Source organism: Balaenoptera ricei, chromosome 18, assembly GCF_028023285.1.
Source record: "Balaenoptera ricei isolate mBalRic1 chromosome 18, mBalRic1.hap2, whole genome shotgun sequence".
Classification (NCBI taxonomy): Eukaryota; Metazoa; Chordata; class Mammalia; order Artiodactyla; family Balaenopteridae; genus Balaenoptera; species Balaenoptera ricei.
Window position 1 is genome coordinate 262,145 of NC_082656.1, and position 17,833 is coordinate 279,977.

The following is a 17,833-nucleotide window of genomic DNA, read 5'->3' on the forward strand; positions in this document are numbered from 1 at the left end:
AGAGAAGGAAAAATAATTGGAGTCTTTAGCCTAGTGGGAATAGAGTGGCTTTTTCCTTCATCTATAAAGGATTCTACAACAACAAGAATGGCTCCTGGAGATGGAGGGTGCTTCTAAGAAAAGGAGACTGGCATCTTATTCTAGGTGGGATGTCTGCTTAGGTGGCCTCCTGAACCTTTTGTGAAGAGGATCAGGAAGAGAAACGGCAGGGTAGAGCGTGAGCATAGTAGTAGAGAAGCCCATGTTCTCATCTGGAGAAATGTGAATTTTTCCTGGGTTCAAGTAGATACTTTCAAAGAGACCCAGGCTTGAGCCATTGTGCTAATAGGCCAGGCCAGTGGTTGAGGCGACCCCAGAATCAGAAGAGCAGAGTGGTGCTAGGGAGGGTGGGAGGGTTTGAAGTCAAGACACAGCAGTTCTTCCACAATAGTGACTTGTGCAGTGAGGTTGGCCCCTGAGGGGTCTTCTGAAGAACTCTCTCTCACAGCCATTAAGAAAAAGCCAATATTTGATAACACCCACACGTGATGCCTGCCAGGGTAAGCCAGAGAAGCAGTGACATGACACCCAGCAGAGGCCTGCAGTGACATGCTCAGCATGTGGTCTGGCTCTCCCCCCCCCCGCCTCCACCCTAACAAGGGAGGAATGGAGCTAGTAGCAGAAGAGAGGGCCTGCCCTTCTTCCACTGTAGGTCCTAAGCGAGGGAGGGAAAGAAAGGACGGGAAACATTTCAATGTATTGGACTGAGTTTTCTTTTTTTTTTTTTTTAAAGTAGGGTTATTGAGATATATAACATATACAATAAGAAATTCACCCTTTTTAGGTACAGTTATGAGTTTTGATAAATACATATAGTCATGCAACCATCATCACAGTCAAGATGCAGACTATTTCCTCACCCCTCAGAGTTCCCTCTTGTGCCTTTACGTAGTCAGTCTCCTTCTGCCACACCCGCTCCTTGGCAGCTACTGATCTAATCTCTGTCTCCATAATTCTGACTCTTCCACAACTTCATATAAATGGAGTCATACAATATTTTGCCTTTTTGTGTCTGGCTTTTCCATTTAGCACAATGCTTTTGAGATTCAATCATGTTGTTGCCTATATCAGTAGTTTTTATTGCTCTGCTCATTTCATTGTATGGATGCACCACAATATTATATATTCACCAATTGATGGACATTTGGGCTATTTCCAGTTTGGGGAGATTTTATGAATAGAATTTGCATACAGGTGTTTGTGTAGACATATGTATGTTTTCTTTTCTCTTGAGTAAATACCTAGGGAGATTGCTGCTTGTAAGGTAAGTTTATTTCTAACTTTATGAGAACCTGCCAGATGTTTGTGTATGAGAGTTCTATTCTCCATTCTTGCCAGCACTTGAATTTATCATTTTGTGTTTATATTAGCCCTTCTGATAGGAGTATTGTGGTATTTCATAGTGGTTTTCATTTTAATTTCCTTAATGACATTAAGGATCTTAACAAGTGCTTATTTGCTGTCTGTATCCGTTCTTTGGTGAAGTATCTTTTCAGATGTTTTGCTCTTTTAAAACATTGTTGCTTATTGTTATTGAAATATGAAAGTTGTTTATACATTCTAGATACAAGTCTTTCATTAGCCATATGTTTTGCAAATATTTTCTTCCAATCTGACTTCCTGAAGTGTCTTTCAAAAAGCAGAAGGGAGGACTTCCCTGGTGGCGCAGTGGTTAAGGATCTGCCTGCCAATGCAGGGGACACGGGTTCGATCCCTAGTCCGGGAAGATCCCACATGCTCCGGAGCAACAAAGGCCGTGCGCCACAACTACTGAGCCTGTGCTCTAGAGCCCGCGAGCCACAACTACTGAGCCCACGTGCCTAGAGCCCGTGCTCCGCAACAAGAGAAGCCACCGCAATGAGAAGCCTGCGCACCGCAACTAAGAGTAGCCCCCGCTCGCCGCAACTAGAGAAAGCGCACACGCAGCAATGGAGACCCAACGCAGCCAAAAATAAATAAATAAATAAATTTATTAAAAAAAAAAAAAAAAAGCAGAAGGTTCTGGTTTTGAAGTTCAGTTTGACAATTTTTTTTCTTTTATAAATTCAGGCACTTGTGTTTAGGTAAGAAATCTTTGCCTAACCCCAGTTCATAAAGGTTTTCTCCTGTGTATTCTTCTGAAGTTTTATAGTTTTTTGTTTCATATTCAGGTCTGTCACCCTCTTTATTCTGTTAGATAGGCTTTGTTTTCTGGGGCAGCATTGGGTTCAGAACGTGGAGCGGCGGGCACAGCCTCCCTGCCGTCATCAGCCACCAAGGGGTTGTGTGCGCTGCTCGCAGTGAGGCTGTACTGACGTGTCAGAATCATCAAAGTCCATGGTTTATATCAGTGTATGTTCTGTGGGTTTTAACATATGTAATGACTTGAATCCACCATTGTAGTATCATGCAGAGTATTTTCACTGTCCTAAAACTCTGTGAGAGCCTATTCATCTTTCCCTCCTCTCTAGCTTCTGGCAAGCACTGATCTTTTTACTGTCTCCGTAGTTTTTTCTCTTCCACATTGGAATCATACAGTCTGTAGCCTTCTCAGATTGGCTTCTTTCACTTAGTAATATGCACTTAGGGTTCCTCTGTGTCTTTTTCTGGCTTGACAGCTCGTTGCTTTTTAGCACTGAATAATATTCCATTGTCTAGTTGCACCACAGTTTATTTATCCATTCACCTACCGAAGGACATCTTGGTTGCTTCTAAGTTTTGGCAATTATTAATAAAGCTGCTATAGACGTTGCGTGCAGGTTTTTGTGTGGACATAAGTTTTCAACTCCTTTGGGTAAATACCAATTAGCACAGTTGCTGGATCCTATGATAAGAGTATGTTTACTTTTATAAGAAACCGCCAAACTGTCTTCCACAGTGGCTGTTCCAGTTTGCGTTCCCACCAGCAGTGAGTGAGGGTTCCTGTTGCTCCACATCCTCGCCAGCATTTGGTGCTGTCGGTGTTCCAGATTCTGGTGGCTTAGTAGATGTGTAGTGGTGTCTCATATTTGTTTCAATTTGCATTTGCATAATTCTTACCTCACACTATACAAAAAGGCTAGCTAGCTCAAATGGATTATACTCTTAAAATTAAGAGCTAAAAGTAAACTTCCAGAAGAAAAAAGGAGGAAATCTTCAGTACAGTGGATTGAGCAAAGATATCTAAGACACCAAAAGCACAGTCCATAAAAGAAAAGAAATGATAAGTTTGTCCTCATCGTATTTAAAACATGTACATTTCAAAAGACACTATTAAGTAAGTGAAAGACAAACAACAGACTGGGAGAAAATACCTGCAGAACGTATCCTATAAAGGACTTGTATTTGGAATTCCTAGAACTCTTAAAACTCAATAAGAAGACAGTCCAACCAAAGAAAATGGATAAAATATATGAACAGACATTTACCAGAGAAGATACACAATTGGCTAATCGGTACATGAAAGATGCTCAATGTCATTAATCATCAGGGAAATGCAGATTAAAGCCATAATGAGGTACCATTTCTCCCCCACTAGAACAGCTGTTATATATAAGAGAGGCAATTACAGATGCTGGTGAGGACGTGGAGTAGCCCTCATTACTGGGGGGCGTAGAATGGTGTGTAGCTCTTTGGAAAATGGCTTGTGGATGTCTCAAAATTTAAACATAAAAGTACCATAAAACCTAGTAATTCCTCTCCTAGGTATCTACCCAGGAGAAATGAAAACATATGTCCATACACAAACTTGCAAGCAGTTGTTCGTAGCAGCACTATTCATATTCTAGCCAAAAATTGGAAACAATGTAAATATCCAGTGACTGGTGAATAGACAAAACACAGTATATTCCTGCAGTGGGATATTGTTCGGCCATAAAAAGAAACAAACTGACACGTCTACTTCATGGATAAACCTCGGAAATTTCTTTTTAAATATTTCTTTATTTATTTGGCTGTGCTGGGTCTTAGTTGCAGCACGTGGGATCTTCGTTGCGGCATGTGGCATCTAGTTCCCTGACTAGGGATCAAACCCAGCCCCTGGGAATTGGGAGCACAGAATCTTAACCACTGGACCACCAGGGAAGTCCCTAAACCTCAGAAATTTTAATCTAGGTAAAAGAAGCCAGAAACACGAGATTACTAATTGTATGATATGTCCAGAAAAGGCAAACTAATAGATACAGAAAGTAGATCAGGGGTTGCCTGGGGCTAGAAGTGGGCACAAGGATTAAGGGTAAATGGACGTGGGGTGTCTTATGGGGGTGTATGTGTGAAAATGTTCTAAAACTGATTGATGCTGATGGTTATACCATTTGGTAAAGTTACTGTCATACACTTGAAATGGGTGAACTTTTTGACATCTAAGATACACCTCAATAAACTTGTTTTTTTAAAAAAAAATAGCCCATTAGCTAATAGTCCTTCTTATTGTTCAGTTATATAAGCGAGAAATATTTACAGACTGACTTGTTATCTGTACTCAGTGGTGAGTAAGGTTGGTTTGTAGTAGGAAAGGAGATGGTCAGTCTGACCTTTCAGTGCCATAAGGGCTGTGCAAAGGGTAATTACAGTGCTGTGGGAATCCTGGAGGGCTCACCAGTGGAGCTCTCACTTAAGCTGAATTCTTTACTACAACCAGGAGTGAAGGCCTGCATTCAGGAAAAATAGGTGTGTTTATGTATTGTTAGTTCAGTCACACAGCTAACGGACAGGAAAAAAGGTAGTAGTGGCTGGTATGGCGGGAGAAACGCAGAGACTATATAATTGAGGAACCTCAGTCACTGAGAAGTAGATTACAGTCCTTTTCAAACGCTTGAATGTGTTTGCACGGTATCCCTTGAAGAAAGGGGAGCTACTGAAGGATTTTAAACAGAGGACTGAGAGATTTGCATTTTAGAAAGCTGTCTCTGATGGCAAGTTTTCGAAAAACACCTGGAGATGGAAAATGGCTAGATGATGAAACATAAAGGAGGTGAGCATCACAAGACCCTGCTGCTCATTGTAGGTGAGGAAGAGGAGGGAGTTGAGGTTGACTCTGAGGATCACTGGCCTGACCACCAGTGACTGGTGACACTGTTCCCTGAGAACAGAGCACAGGTTTGCGGGGAGAGTGAAGGCAACACCCGCTCTGGGTGTATTGTGTGAGGTCCTGTGGCTATTAAAGCAGAGGGAGAATCTCCAAGCAGCAAAAGCATTGTGCAGTGGTCGGGAGCCGTGGGTCACGCCCTCGGCCGTGGGACCGCAGGGGTCACGTGATGAGAGGGAGGAGCAGGCATTGCAGTGGCTAAGGAAGGTGGGTGAGGGGAGCGGCAGGCATGTTCACTCACCCTCAGTGCTCAGGCTTGTACTCAGCAAGGGCAAATCCAGGTCTCCTGGGTCAGCCTGAAATTTGTACCATTTGGGAGACCCCATTTTAAGAAAAAGAATACAAAATTGTAACTATAGAATTAAAAAAACAAAAGTAATATTCATGTAGACTGGCAAAAGAAATCAACGAATTACAGATTTTCAAAAGTTGACAAATACCACAAATGTTAGAAAATTCAGACTCATCTGTAAAATACTTTCTTTTTTAGCTGTATACTGATTACCACATGAAATGTCAGATTTTGTGATATCCCTGTGGAGAGAACAGAAAAGTAATCCAGTCTTTTCTCTAGTGTGGCTGATTGAAATTTGTTTATTGGTAATTTTTTTTTAAGTTTTTTTTTTTTTAGAGCCATAGCTCAATTATTGGTAATGTCATGTAAATTTCTAAAAATCAGAGTTAATTTTAGGAGAATCTATTATTTGTTTCATGGATTATACATATATCATATATATACATAATATTCAAGACACTTCAAGTTTTATTATAATGAATCTTTAATACAATTTGATTTGACATTCATTAATGTATTGATTTATGATTTAATTTGTTTATTACCAGGGTAACCCTATTTCTCATCCAAACTGGGACATGTTTAAGAATGAAAGAGAAGCACTGTTATGCCAGAAAAACAAGTGTACAGTGGCTCAGTTACTCATTACACATAGTGGTGCATTAGCTTTGTATTGAACCTTGTTTTCATGTGTGACACTAAGGTTATGGGAGCATTTCTGGAACCCACTGCTGCACCAAGATGGCTAGCAATAGAGTAACTCCACAGGACGTGTCGTGAGCCACAAAACTGTATCCCACTAAATCCAAACTAAATGTGTCTCCAGCTCAGCTTCCCCTTAGCCAACCCAGAATGCTTTGGCCAACACCCAAGATGAGAAAAAATAGGACAGAGGAAAAGTGGGAGTGGAAAGAGCCCGTGATCTTAACTAATTGCAGTTACAATATTTACTTTTGAAAATTTTATAGAAGCACATTGCTTTGCCCCTCCCAAGGTACCAGTTTTCATAAACCACCTCTGCTGCTCTGGCAGCCCAGCCGGTCTCCTTGCCCTTCCACACCCGGACTGCCGATTCCTGAGGACTGCAGCCAGTCCCACTGTCTTCATAGAATCTACTGCCTGTCCTCAGAGTAGCACATGAGCTTCCCTGGGTCAGTGCGTGCCCTGAGCGCCTGAGGCCTAAGAGGAAAAGAGCTGTGAAGTCCCACAGTCTAGTCTGTTGGGCTCAACTATAGCATGTACGCACACCATCCTTTATAAAATAAAACATGATGCTTCCCAAATATTCTGGCCCCTGTCTACCTTAAGGTTCATGCTGTGTCCTACTGCTTTACTATGTCAAAGCTACGTGTTTTCTTTTGGTTTCTGGAATGCCTCACTAACTTCTGCTTGTCCTTTTAAAATCTCAATTGAAATGTCATTTAATCAAGAGACACCTTCTCCAACTCACAGACTGGGTTAGATTTCGCTGGCCTATGCCCTTGTTCTGTATAATTTTTTTTGTGTGTAATTATGTGATCTCTCAGTATCACAATAGCATAAGCTCCAGGAGGACCGGAACCCTGCTTATTTTGTCCACTGCCATATCTCTGGGATCTAGCATTCTCGGCTCACAGTATGTACCCAGGAAATATTAGTTGAATGAAAGAAATGAGTACCTGGGTCTGGAAGGTACTCTCTTCTGGAAGAAGAGAGACCTGGTTAGGTGATTCAGATGGCGAGTTAACATATACATAATAAATGAGTCCATCACTTTCATCAATCATCCCAGTCTTCCTAGGTGAAGATGCAAGTCGGAGCATTATCACTTACAGGAGAGAGAAGTTAAAAAAAAAAAAAAAAAAATACATCGGGAACCTGAAACTAAAGAAAAACCAGGAACCAAAGAAAGAGAACATTTCAAGGAGGAAAGAGCTAGTTTAGGCTCAGAGTTGATGTTGAGTAAGGACTGAAAACTGTCCATTAGATTTGGAAGGAAAAACTGTTAGTCTCCTTGGTTAGCAAAATCTCAAGCTTATTGTGAAAGAACTTAAGTTTTTTCCTTTAAAGAATTTTGACATTAATTATTTGTGATTAGAATCTGAACTAATCTGATTCATTAAACATTCTAAACACTTCATTAATTTTGCTTATTAAGATATTTTAAAATAGCAGTTGTTTTCCACTTACATTCTCAAATGGATTGATACTTTTTAGTCAAGGAGAAATATTCAAGTTACCAAAAAAAAAACAAAACACTGAATAATTCTGTTCCTTTGTGAGTACAAAATATCAGTGGGAAATTGTGTAATTGTGAGCACACTTGGTATTTTAAACTGTTTTTAAAATAGAAAGTTTGGCTTTTACATTTTTTTTTCCTCTTTGTCCTTTGTTAATCATTAAGAACTCTTTTTTTAAAAAAGACTAAAATTTCTGTTAGTATCAAAACTGCAAAGCAGTGAATCATATCTAAAAATTATTCATCTCTAGATCTAAGCAAATACAAACATAAATATTTTGAAAACTACTCTTTTTGCTAATGGGTTTTGTTATTTTTCAGATATACCCTCAAAGATAATTCCAAAAAGCATACTGAAGTATGGGATCCTTCTCCAGAAGAAATTATTTCAAATGAAGTAAACAACTTAAATCCTGTATTTGCAAAATCTCTATCTAATGAGGATCTGCAGTCACTTTATTATAAGGAACTGCCTGTGTACATCTGCAGTGTAGTGTCTCCTGAGAAGATTTATGTTCAGTGGTTATTAACAGAAAACTTACTTCATAGGTATAACATTCAAAGAAAACATTGTGCATATAGCTTTATTCTTTTTTCTATATTTCGTGTCAAAGATCTAGAAGTCATAAATGCAGAATTTTGAAAGTACAAAATTATTTCAGCTAAATATTCACTAAAAAACCAGTTAAAAGTATACAAATAGTATTTTTACTGGTTATTTTCACTGTATTAGGGTTTATAAATTCCACAAATGCTTACTGAGTGCCTATTATTTGACAGCCAGTATTATAGGTGTTGGGGGATACAGTGGTAAAAACATGGACAAGCTTGTGCTGTCATGGAGCTTAAATTCTAGTAGAGGGAGTGACAGTGAACAAAGTATTCAGTGCAGCAGATGATGATGAAGACGCGAAAAATCAAGCAGTGGGGGAGGAGGACCTCACAGAGTCAGTGACTCTTGAAATGGACCCTGAAGGCAGGGAGGGAGGGAGCCACGAAGATGCCTGGGAGAAGCTCACGTCAGGCAGAGGGAAGAACTAGTTCCAGACCCTGCAGTGGAAATGTGGTTGGGTGTCCAAGGAAGAACAAGGTAGCCGGTTTGTTTGGAATAGAATGAGGGAGGGAGGACAGTAGAAGACAGGGAGTCAGGGAATTGTACGTTACAAGAAAAGGTTCCGAGAGTTAAAATTTTTTTTCTTTACATAGTTTAGGGGAAAAGATGGTCGCTGCTTATGAAAACTCAAAATGGAAACCTGTTAAATGGAAGAATGATATGCACTGTGCTGTTAAGATCCCAAATGAAAATCAGTGGCAAAGGGGCCAGATCATCAGAATGGTTACAGACACATTGGTAGAGGTAAATGCAGCGTTAAAAATATAATCGTGAAAGTGAATGCATTTTGTATGTTCATCCAATTTTTATTATGCTTTTCAGTTTGCAAAAAAAAATGTTTTAAGCACTGTCTTTCCATAGACTTAAAGTTATTGTTTTCATAGGTCTTGCTGTATGACGTGGGTGTTGAACTAGTAGTGAATATTAACTGTTTAAGAGAACTTGAAGAAAACCTAAAGACAATGAGAAGATTATCTTTGGAATGCTCTCTTGTTGATATAAGGTAGTTTTTAGCTGAGTAAATTTTCTCATTATTGAATATGACTTTATGTTTCTTTTTGGGTGGATTCTTATCAGTTTTGATTTTTCTGACATATTCTGAAATTTTCATAAGATCTAGTTGATTTATCTAGTTAATTTTAAGGTTTTAAGAAGCAGGAAAGAGCAACTTCCCTGGCGGTCCAGTGGTTTAGACTCTGCACCTCCACTGCAGGGGGCGTGGGTTCAATACGTGGTCAAGGAACTAAGATCCCACATGCCACATGGTGTGGCCAAAAAATTAAAAAACAAAAACAGGAAAGATAAAAATATGAAGCACATAAACTTTGGTGATACCTAGAAAGAATTCAAACTGTTAAAACAAAAAAACCTTGAGGCACACAAGCAGGTAGAAATAAAATGTATTTCATAAGCTTAGAATTGCATGGAAAGCTAAAAATGTGTAAATTACCAGAAAGAGTGAATTAGGATTCTGGGAAATGGCAAGGCATAATTGTAGAGTCCGCTAGAATCCTACCATAAACACATAAACATGGATGCAAATCTGCAGACTGCATGGTCAACATCTACAACGAAAGTAGGCAACACAAGCAGGGGGGTTGCTCCACAAACCAGACCCTGTGGTGTCACACTTGTGGGGGAGGATGGAGAGGGAAAGCTGCCTGGGGTACTCACAGGTCTGAAAATAGGAATTGGCAACAGCATTTCACTGGAGCACGCAGGCCAACTTGAGAACAGCAACCAAAACTGAGATGCAGGTTGCTCTTTGTAGTTGAATGCGAGAGCTCTGTGACAGGCCGGTGTTTCATGGTACTGAAGCCTTCTTAGCCATACAAGCTCTCTTCCAGGAACCCCAGACAGAGGAGAATCTGCTGGGAAGAGAGCCTGATTTGAGCAAGGCAGACAGTGGGGCAAAGGAAAGAAAAGATGCAGATAAAAGTAGAGAGCAAGGTATGAAGCCATGTTGTCTGTCACTTTGGGAGAATGACACAAGTCAGAGTTCCAGAGCCATGAAGCTCCAAAAGCAGTTGTGATCCCCACCTTCTCCTGAAGTACAGGAAATTTTGCTTCACTTAAAACATTAGTGAAAGAAAGGATTACAGTCAAACTCCTTACAAATTATTATGAGAAAAGAATTAGGAGCCAAATAATATCCCTAGAGGCAGTGGAATCCATGAAAAAGACAGGCTTACAAAACAGTGATATTTCAAAGTAAACTAAAAAATTTAGTAAATGATAGACACTATGAAGAACAGCATAAAATAGAATTAGAAAAACTCAAATAAGATTGATTACAGAAAAAGGAAGATTTGAAAACAGATGATAGCACTCAGGAAGGAAAAGAAAATCATATCAGAATGTAGACTAAACTAGAAAAAACACAAAGCAAATAAGTAATAGAAAATGTCTTAAAGAGAAATACAAGGGACTTCCCTGGTGGCACAGTGGTTAAGAATCCACCTGCCAATGCAGGGGACACGGGTTCGATCCCTGGTCCGGGAAGATCCCACATGCTGCAGAGCAACTAAGCCTGTGCGCCACAACTACTGAGCCTGGATTCTAGAGCCCGCAAACCGCGACTACTGAGTCCACGTGCCACAACTACTGAAGCCTGCGTGCCTAGAGCCTGTGCTCTGCAACAAGAGAAGCCACCGCAATGAGAAGCCTGCACACCGCAACAGAGTAGCCCTTGCTCACTGCAAGTAGAGAAAGCCTGCGCACAGCAACGAAGACCCAACGCAGCCAAAAATAAATAAGTAAATAAATTAATTTAAATAAATAAATAAATGTTTAAAAAAAGAAATACAAGATCAAAAGGAGGGCAGATCTTTTTAATTAAAAAATTAAAAATCAAAGGATTTAAAAGAAAACAAAAGATACATAAAGTAGAGACCTAATATACATGTAATAGGAATGTCAAAGAACAAGACTAAAAGAAATAGATCAAAACAAATACTAAAAACCCAATTTAAAAAAGTGTCCCTAAAATAAAAGACTATTTTAAAAAATACATTGAAAAGGCACACTGCCTATCTTGGAAAATCGGTTCAGGAATGCCAACACTGAGAGATTATCTAGTAAAATCACTGATTCGCGAGAGAAATAAAATAACATTGTCATCACCAACACTTTATGCCAGAAGGTAAGAGAGTAACATTCTAAAAATACTCAAAAGAAAATGGCAAGCTGTGGGTTTTATATCCAGCCAACTGACTTTCAGGTATTGATATAAAGACCACCGAATACTGATTTCATCACTCAGGGAATATTGTTTCCAGGAACGGTCCCTGTGAGAGAACAAGTTTTAGGTAACCAACAAGAGAGATTTTGACATAAGGACTGTGGTGAGCATTACATTTATTTTACCAAAAGAACCAAAATTAAATGATCGTTATTAGGGAAACAGTATAGAATGCAAAGTAGATCAGCCACAATTTCAAAGAATGGAGGGAGAAAAGAGAGTATATGTGAGTAGTTGAATCAACTTCCTGTTGTCACATTGGTATTAACTAGGAGTAAGTACTTCAAATAAGTTAGGGAAAAGAGAAGAGGTTACTAACAATATCGATTTAACGTTAGAACAACGTTAATATTTCATGCAGACAAATCAGTAAAAATAGTAAGTAAAATGAAATTAACTGTATGTAGTGGTGGTATAGCCTCTCCCAGAGGAACTTTTTCAAGTGACTTTAAAACACAGTAAGTTGACTGTACATGCTTACCAAAATATATCCTAAGGACAAGAAATAACTGCCCCCCCAAGTCAGCTGTTTTTATTAATCCCAGAGTTGGTTGTAGTGTTACTGAAGCTGTTGGGTGTGTGTTGTGGGATAATTCAAAGTAGTAATTATGTACATATCATTAAGAACAGGTGTGGTTGTTAGATGGTAAAAATGTAAGATTAAGGTTGATTTACCTTGTACTCCTGATTTTGAATTCAAAGTATCAGTAGAAACTGATAAGGTATTTTAATTATAAAAAATCCATATTATTTAGCCTTGTAACATGAAGAACCCAGTAGCAATGAGCCATGCTGGTGCACAAATTGTGGTCTCCAAATACCATTTCCCACTAAAAGAATTTAGTGCTCTTTGGGAAACTGTCTGATTCCAGGTCTTGGGCAGGAAATACACAGTGTGAGCCTAGAATATCTTGACCTAGCAAAAAGCAAGAAAGCTATAAATAAATAGATAGATGGATGGATTATGACAAAAGGACTCAGTAGCCAACCTGAGTAAACTTCCACTGACCAAAGATGGGACAGTTTGAACAACAGTAGGATGGTTATTATGTTGTATCAAAGCATTTGATATGTTTAAGTCTCTAAATTCATAAAGTGATTTAAAAAAAAAACTTACTGATCACTTTTAGAGGATTCTAGGGAACTAGTTCATTATTCTGAAAATTGGTAAATAAGGGAAATGAGCACTTGTTTTTCCTGTACAATCTATATCTCGAGATAATCAATTAGGTGATAAGGGAAAGTTGTTCTTTGTAAGCATTCCTGCTAACAAAGGAGGAATGATAGCATTGGAATACCACCATTTTACAATCCTTATATACTAAGGGATCTAGACATAACTGTTGGTGGCTGCTAACATCACAAAAAGAGAATCAGACATTATGTACCTCCTGTGGGAAGTACACAGCACCATCTCTGAATAGTATTGCTGAAAAAAGAAATATGCGAACCTGAATCTGACCAAGACTCTAGACCTAACTATGAATTTAAAGGAAATACAAGAGACAGATGAACATGTTAAACACCATGAGAATGCAATCAGCTAAATTCAGACCATTGAAACTGCAAACCAACTCTGTTTATTCAACAGAAAATTACAAGGGAAAGAGATGGAAGGGGCACTAAAGATACATATTGCCCATGCATGATGTATGGATTTTGTTTACTTTACCAATTCAGACTGTTTTGAAACATCAGGAAGAAAATGAACACCATCTGAATAGTTGATCTTAAGAAATTATTAATTTTTAATGTGACAACAGTACTGTGGTTGTTTAAAAACATTTAGTTTTGGAAATGCAAACTAAAATCTTTTCAAATGAAATAATGTTAAATCTGGGACTTAAAAATAATCAGGGGCTTCCCTGGTGGCACAGTGGTTAAGAATCCGCCTGCCAATGCAAGGGACATGGGTTCGATTCCTGGTCCGGGAAGATCCCACATGCTGCGGAGCAACTAAGCCCGTGTACCACAACTACTGAGCCTGTGCTCTAGAGCCCGTGAGCCACAACTGCTGAGCCCACGTGCAACAACTACCCGTGCTCCGCAACAAGAGAAGTCATCGCAGTGAGAAGCCCGTGCACCGCAACAAAGAGTAGCCCCCACTCGCTGCAACTAGAGAAAGCCCGCGTGCAGCAACAAAGACCCAACTCAGACATACATACATACATACATACATACATACATAAATATTTAAAAAAATAAATAATTGGATGGGAGTGAATACATGGGAATATGATGAAATAGAATTGGTCATGTATTGACAATTGTCAAAGCTGAATGACAGATGAGATTTATTATATTCTCTCTGCTTTTGAATATGTTTGAAAACTATAATTGAAAAACAAATTGAAAAATTTTAAAGGTGAATTCAGCAGATTTTTTTTATTATATAAATTTCAGGTGTACAGCATTATAATTTGACTTTTGTATTCACTGCAAAGTGATCACACCACAAGCCTAGTTACCATCCATCACTGTTATAATTGACACCCTTCACCCTTTGCACCCATCTCCCAACTCCCTTCCCCTCTGGTAAGCACTAATATGATTTCTGTATGTATGAGTTTGTTTTTCTTTTGTTTGTTGGTTGGTTTTTTAGATTCCACATATGAATGAAATCATGTGGTATTGTCTTTCTCAGTCTGACTTATTTCATTTAGCATAATACCTTCAGGGTTCATCCATGTTGTCAGAAATGTCAAGATTGCATTCTTTTTTATGGCTGAGTAGTATTCAATTGTGCATATATCACATCTCCTTTATCCATTATTCCATTTTATGGACCCTTAGGTTGCTTCCATATCTTGGCTGTTGAAAATAGTGCTGCAGTCCACATAGGGGTGCAGATATCTTTTTGAATTAGTGTTTTCAGGTTCTTCTGGTGAATACCCAAAAGTGGAATAGCTGGGTTATATAGTAGTTATTTTTTTGAGGAACCTCCATACTGTTTTCCGATAGTGCTGTACCAATTTACATTCCCACCAACAGTGCAGGAAAGTTCCCTTTTCTCCACATCTTTGCCCACACTTTTTATTGGTTGTCTTTTTGATAATAAGCATTCTAACAGGTGTGAGGTGATAACCTTCTTGTGGTTTTGATTTGCATTTTCTTAATAATTACTGATGTTGAACATCTTTTCATATATTTGTTGGCCATCTGTATGTCTTCTTTGGAAAGATGTCTATTCAAATCCTCTGCCCTTTTTTAAATCAGGCTGTTTGGGGGTTTTTGTTGTTGAGTTGTATAAGTTCTTTATAATTTTGGATATTAACACCTTATTGGATACCTGATTTGCAGAATATCTTCTCTCATTCAGTAGGTTGCCTTTTCATTTTGATGGTGGTTTCCTTTGCTGTGCAGAAGCTTTTTAGTTTGATGCAGTCCCATTTGTTGATTTAGTTTCCCTTGCCTTTGGAGTCAGATCCACAGAAATATTGCTAAGCCTGAGGTTAGTGAGGATACTGCCTGTTTTCTTCTAGGAATTTTATGGTTCAGTTCTTACATTCAAGTCTTTAATTCTTTTGGGGTTAATTTTTGTGCTTAACATAGTGGTCTAGTGGTCTTTTTCATGTGGCTGTTCAGTCTTCCCAGCACCATTTATTGAAGAGACTATCCTTTCTCCATTGTATGCTCTTTGCTCCCTTGTTATAAAATAATTTTCCATATATGTGTGGGTTTATTACTGAACTCTCTATTATGTTCATTGATTTATGTGTCTGCTCGTGTGCCAGTACCATACTGTTTTGATTACTGTAGCTTTGTAGTATAGTTTGAAACCAGAGAGCGTGATACCTCCAGCTTTATTCTTCTTTCTCTAGATTGTTTTCGACATTTGGGATCTTTTGTGGTTCCATACAAATTTTAGAATTACTTGTTCTAAGACTTCCAATACTATGTTGAATGAAAGTGATGAGTGGGCATCCTTGTCTTGTTCCTAATCTTAGAGGAAAAGCTTTCAGCTTTTCACCATTGAGTATGATGTTAGTTATGGGTTTGTCATATATGGCCTTTATTATGTTGAAATACACTCTCTCTATACCCACTTTGTTGAGAGTTTTTATCATAAATGGGTGTTAAATTTTGTCAAATGCTTTTTCTGCATCTGTTGAGATGGATTATATGGTTTTATCCTTCATTCTGTTAATGTATGTACCACGTTGATTAATTTGTGGATGCTGGGCCATCCTTACACTGCTGGAATAAATCCACTTGATTGTGATATATGACCCTTTTAATGTATTGTTTGCTAATATTTTGTTGACAATCTTTGCATCTATGTTCATCAGAAATATTGACCTGCAATTTTCTTGTCTTGTGGTGTCCTTGTATGGTTTTGGTGTCAGGGAAATACTGGCTTCATAAAATGTATTTGGAAGGTTTCTCTCCTCTTCAGTTTTTTGGAAGAGTTTGAGAATTCTTCAAAACATTTTTCTTTGAATGTTTGGTAGAATTCACCAGTGAAGTTGTCTACTCCTGGGCTTTTGTTAGTTGGGAGATTTTTTTTTTTAATTACTGTTTCAATTCCCTTGCTAGTAATGAGTCTATTCACATTTTCTATTTCTTCATGATTCAGTTGCTAAGATTGTGTGGTTCCAGAAATTTATCCTTTTCTCCTAGGTTGTCCATTTTGTTGGCATATAATTGTTAATAGTCTCCTATGATCCTTTGTATTTCTGTGGTATCAGTTGTTAACATCCCCTCTTTCATTTCTGATTTTATTTATTTGAGTCTTCTCTCTTTTTTTTTCTTGGTGAGTCTAGCTAAAGTTTTGTTGATTTTGCTTATCTTTTCAAAGAGGCAGTTCTTAGTTTTGTTGGCCATTTCTATTGGGGGTTTTTTTGGGAGGGGGTCTCTATTTCATTTATTTCTGCTCTGATCTTTATTATTTCCCCCCTGCTACTAATTTTGGGTTTTGTTTATTCTTCTTTTTCTAGTTCCTTTAGGTGTAAAGTTGGTTTATTTGAGATTTTTCTTGTTTCTTGAGGTAGGCCTAATTGCTATGAACTTCCCTCTTGGAGCTGCTTTTGCTGTGTTTTGTAGATTTTTGGTATGTTGTATTTCTGTTTTCATTTGTCACTAGGTATTTGATTTCTCCAGTGACCTATTGGGTGTGCAGTAGCATGTTGTTTAATCTCCACGTTTTTGTGGTTTTTCCCATTTTTTCCCCTTGTGATTGATTTATAGTTTCATACCATTGTGGTTGGAGAAGATGCTTGATACAGTTTTATTTTCTTGAATTTATTGAGACTTGTTTTGTAAACTAACATGTCATCTACCCTGGAGAATGTTACATGTGCACTTGAGAAGAATGTGTATTCTGCTGCTTTTGGATGGAATGTTCTACATATATCTCTTAAGTCCATGTGGTCTAACGTGTTATTTAAATCTGCTGTTTCCTTACTGTTTTTGGTCTGGATGATCTATCCATTGATGCAAGTGGGGTGTTAATGTCCCTTACCTTTATAGTATTGCTTTCAATTTCTCCCTTTAAGTCCATCAGTGTTTGCTTTATATATTTTGATGCTCCTCTGTTGGGTGCATATACATTTATAAATGTTACATCTTCTTGCTGGATTGACTCCTTTATCATTATGTAATGCTCTTCTTTGTCTTTTATTACAATCTTTGTTTTAAAGTCTCTTTTGTCTGAGTATAGCTACTCCAGCTTTCTTTTTATTTCCATTTGCATGGAATATCTTTTTTTATAACTTCACTCTCAGTCTGTGTGTGTCCTTTCTTCTGATTAATTTTACTACTTTTATCTTTTAACCTTCATGCTAGCTTTATAAATGATTGATCCACTACTTTTATTATACCATCTTCAGTGAGATTTTTACTTTTGTATGTTTTCTTATTATTAATTAGTGCCATTTCTTTTCAGCTTAAAGAAATCCCTTTAACATTTCTTGTAGGGCTGGTTTAGTGATGATGAACTCCTTTAACTTTTGCTTATCTGGGAAACTCTTAATCTCTCCTTCAATTCTGAATGAAAACATTGCTGGGTAGAGAATTCTTAGTTGGAAGTTTTTTTCTTTCAGCACTTTGAATAGTCATGCCACTCCCTTCTGGCCTTTAAAGTTGCTGCTGAAAAATCTGCTCATTGCCTCACGGGGATTCCCGTGTACATAACAAGTTGTTTTTCTCTTGCTGCTTTTAGGATTTTCTCTTTATCCTTAACTTTTACCATTTTAATTATAGTGTGTCTTGATGTGATCCTTTGGGTTCATCTTATTAGAACTCTCTTGGGCTTCCTGGACCTGGGTGTCTGTTTCCTTCCTCAGATTAGGGAAGTTTTAGCCGCTATTTCTTCAAATAATTTTTCTGGTCCTTTCTTTCTCTCTTTGTTGTCTTCATCTTCTAGGACTCCTATAATGCAAATG

General features: G+C 38.2%; 1 protein-coding gene across 13 annotated transcripts in view; it reads left to right on the plus strand.

Annotated features, from left to right (window-relative positions):
* Positions 1-17,833, plus strand: part of RNF17 (ring finger protein 17) — a 129,863-nt gene that overhangs the window by 70,934 nt on the left and 41,096 nt on the right. For all 13 annotated transcript variants that reach the window (XM_059903443.1, XM_059903447.1, XM_059903444.1 and 10 more), the window contains 3 exons: positions 7,918-8,145; positions 8,803-8,953; positions 9,094-9,212. In XM_059903443.1, the coding sequence (XP_059759426.1) occupies positions 7,918-8,145; positions 8,803-8,953; positions 9,094-9,212 (498 nt within the window). The remainder of the gene's footprint in view (positions 1-7,917; positions 8,146-8,802; positions 8,954-9,093; positions 9,213-17,833) is intronic.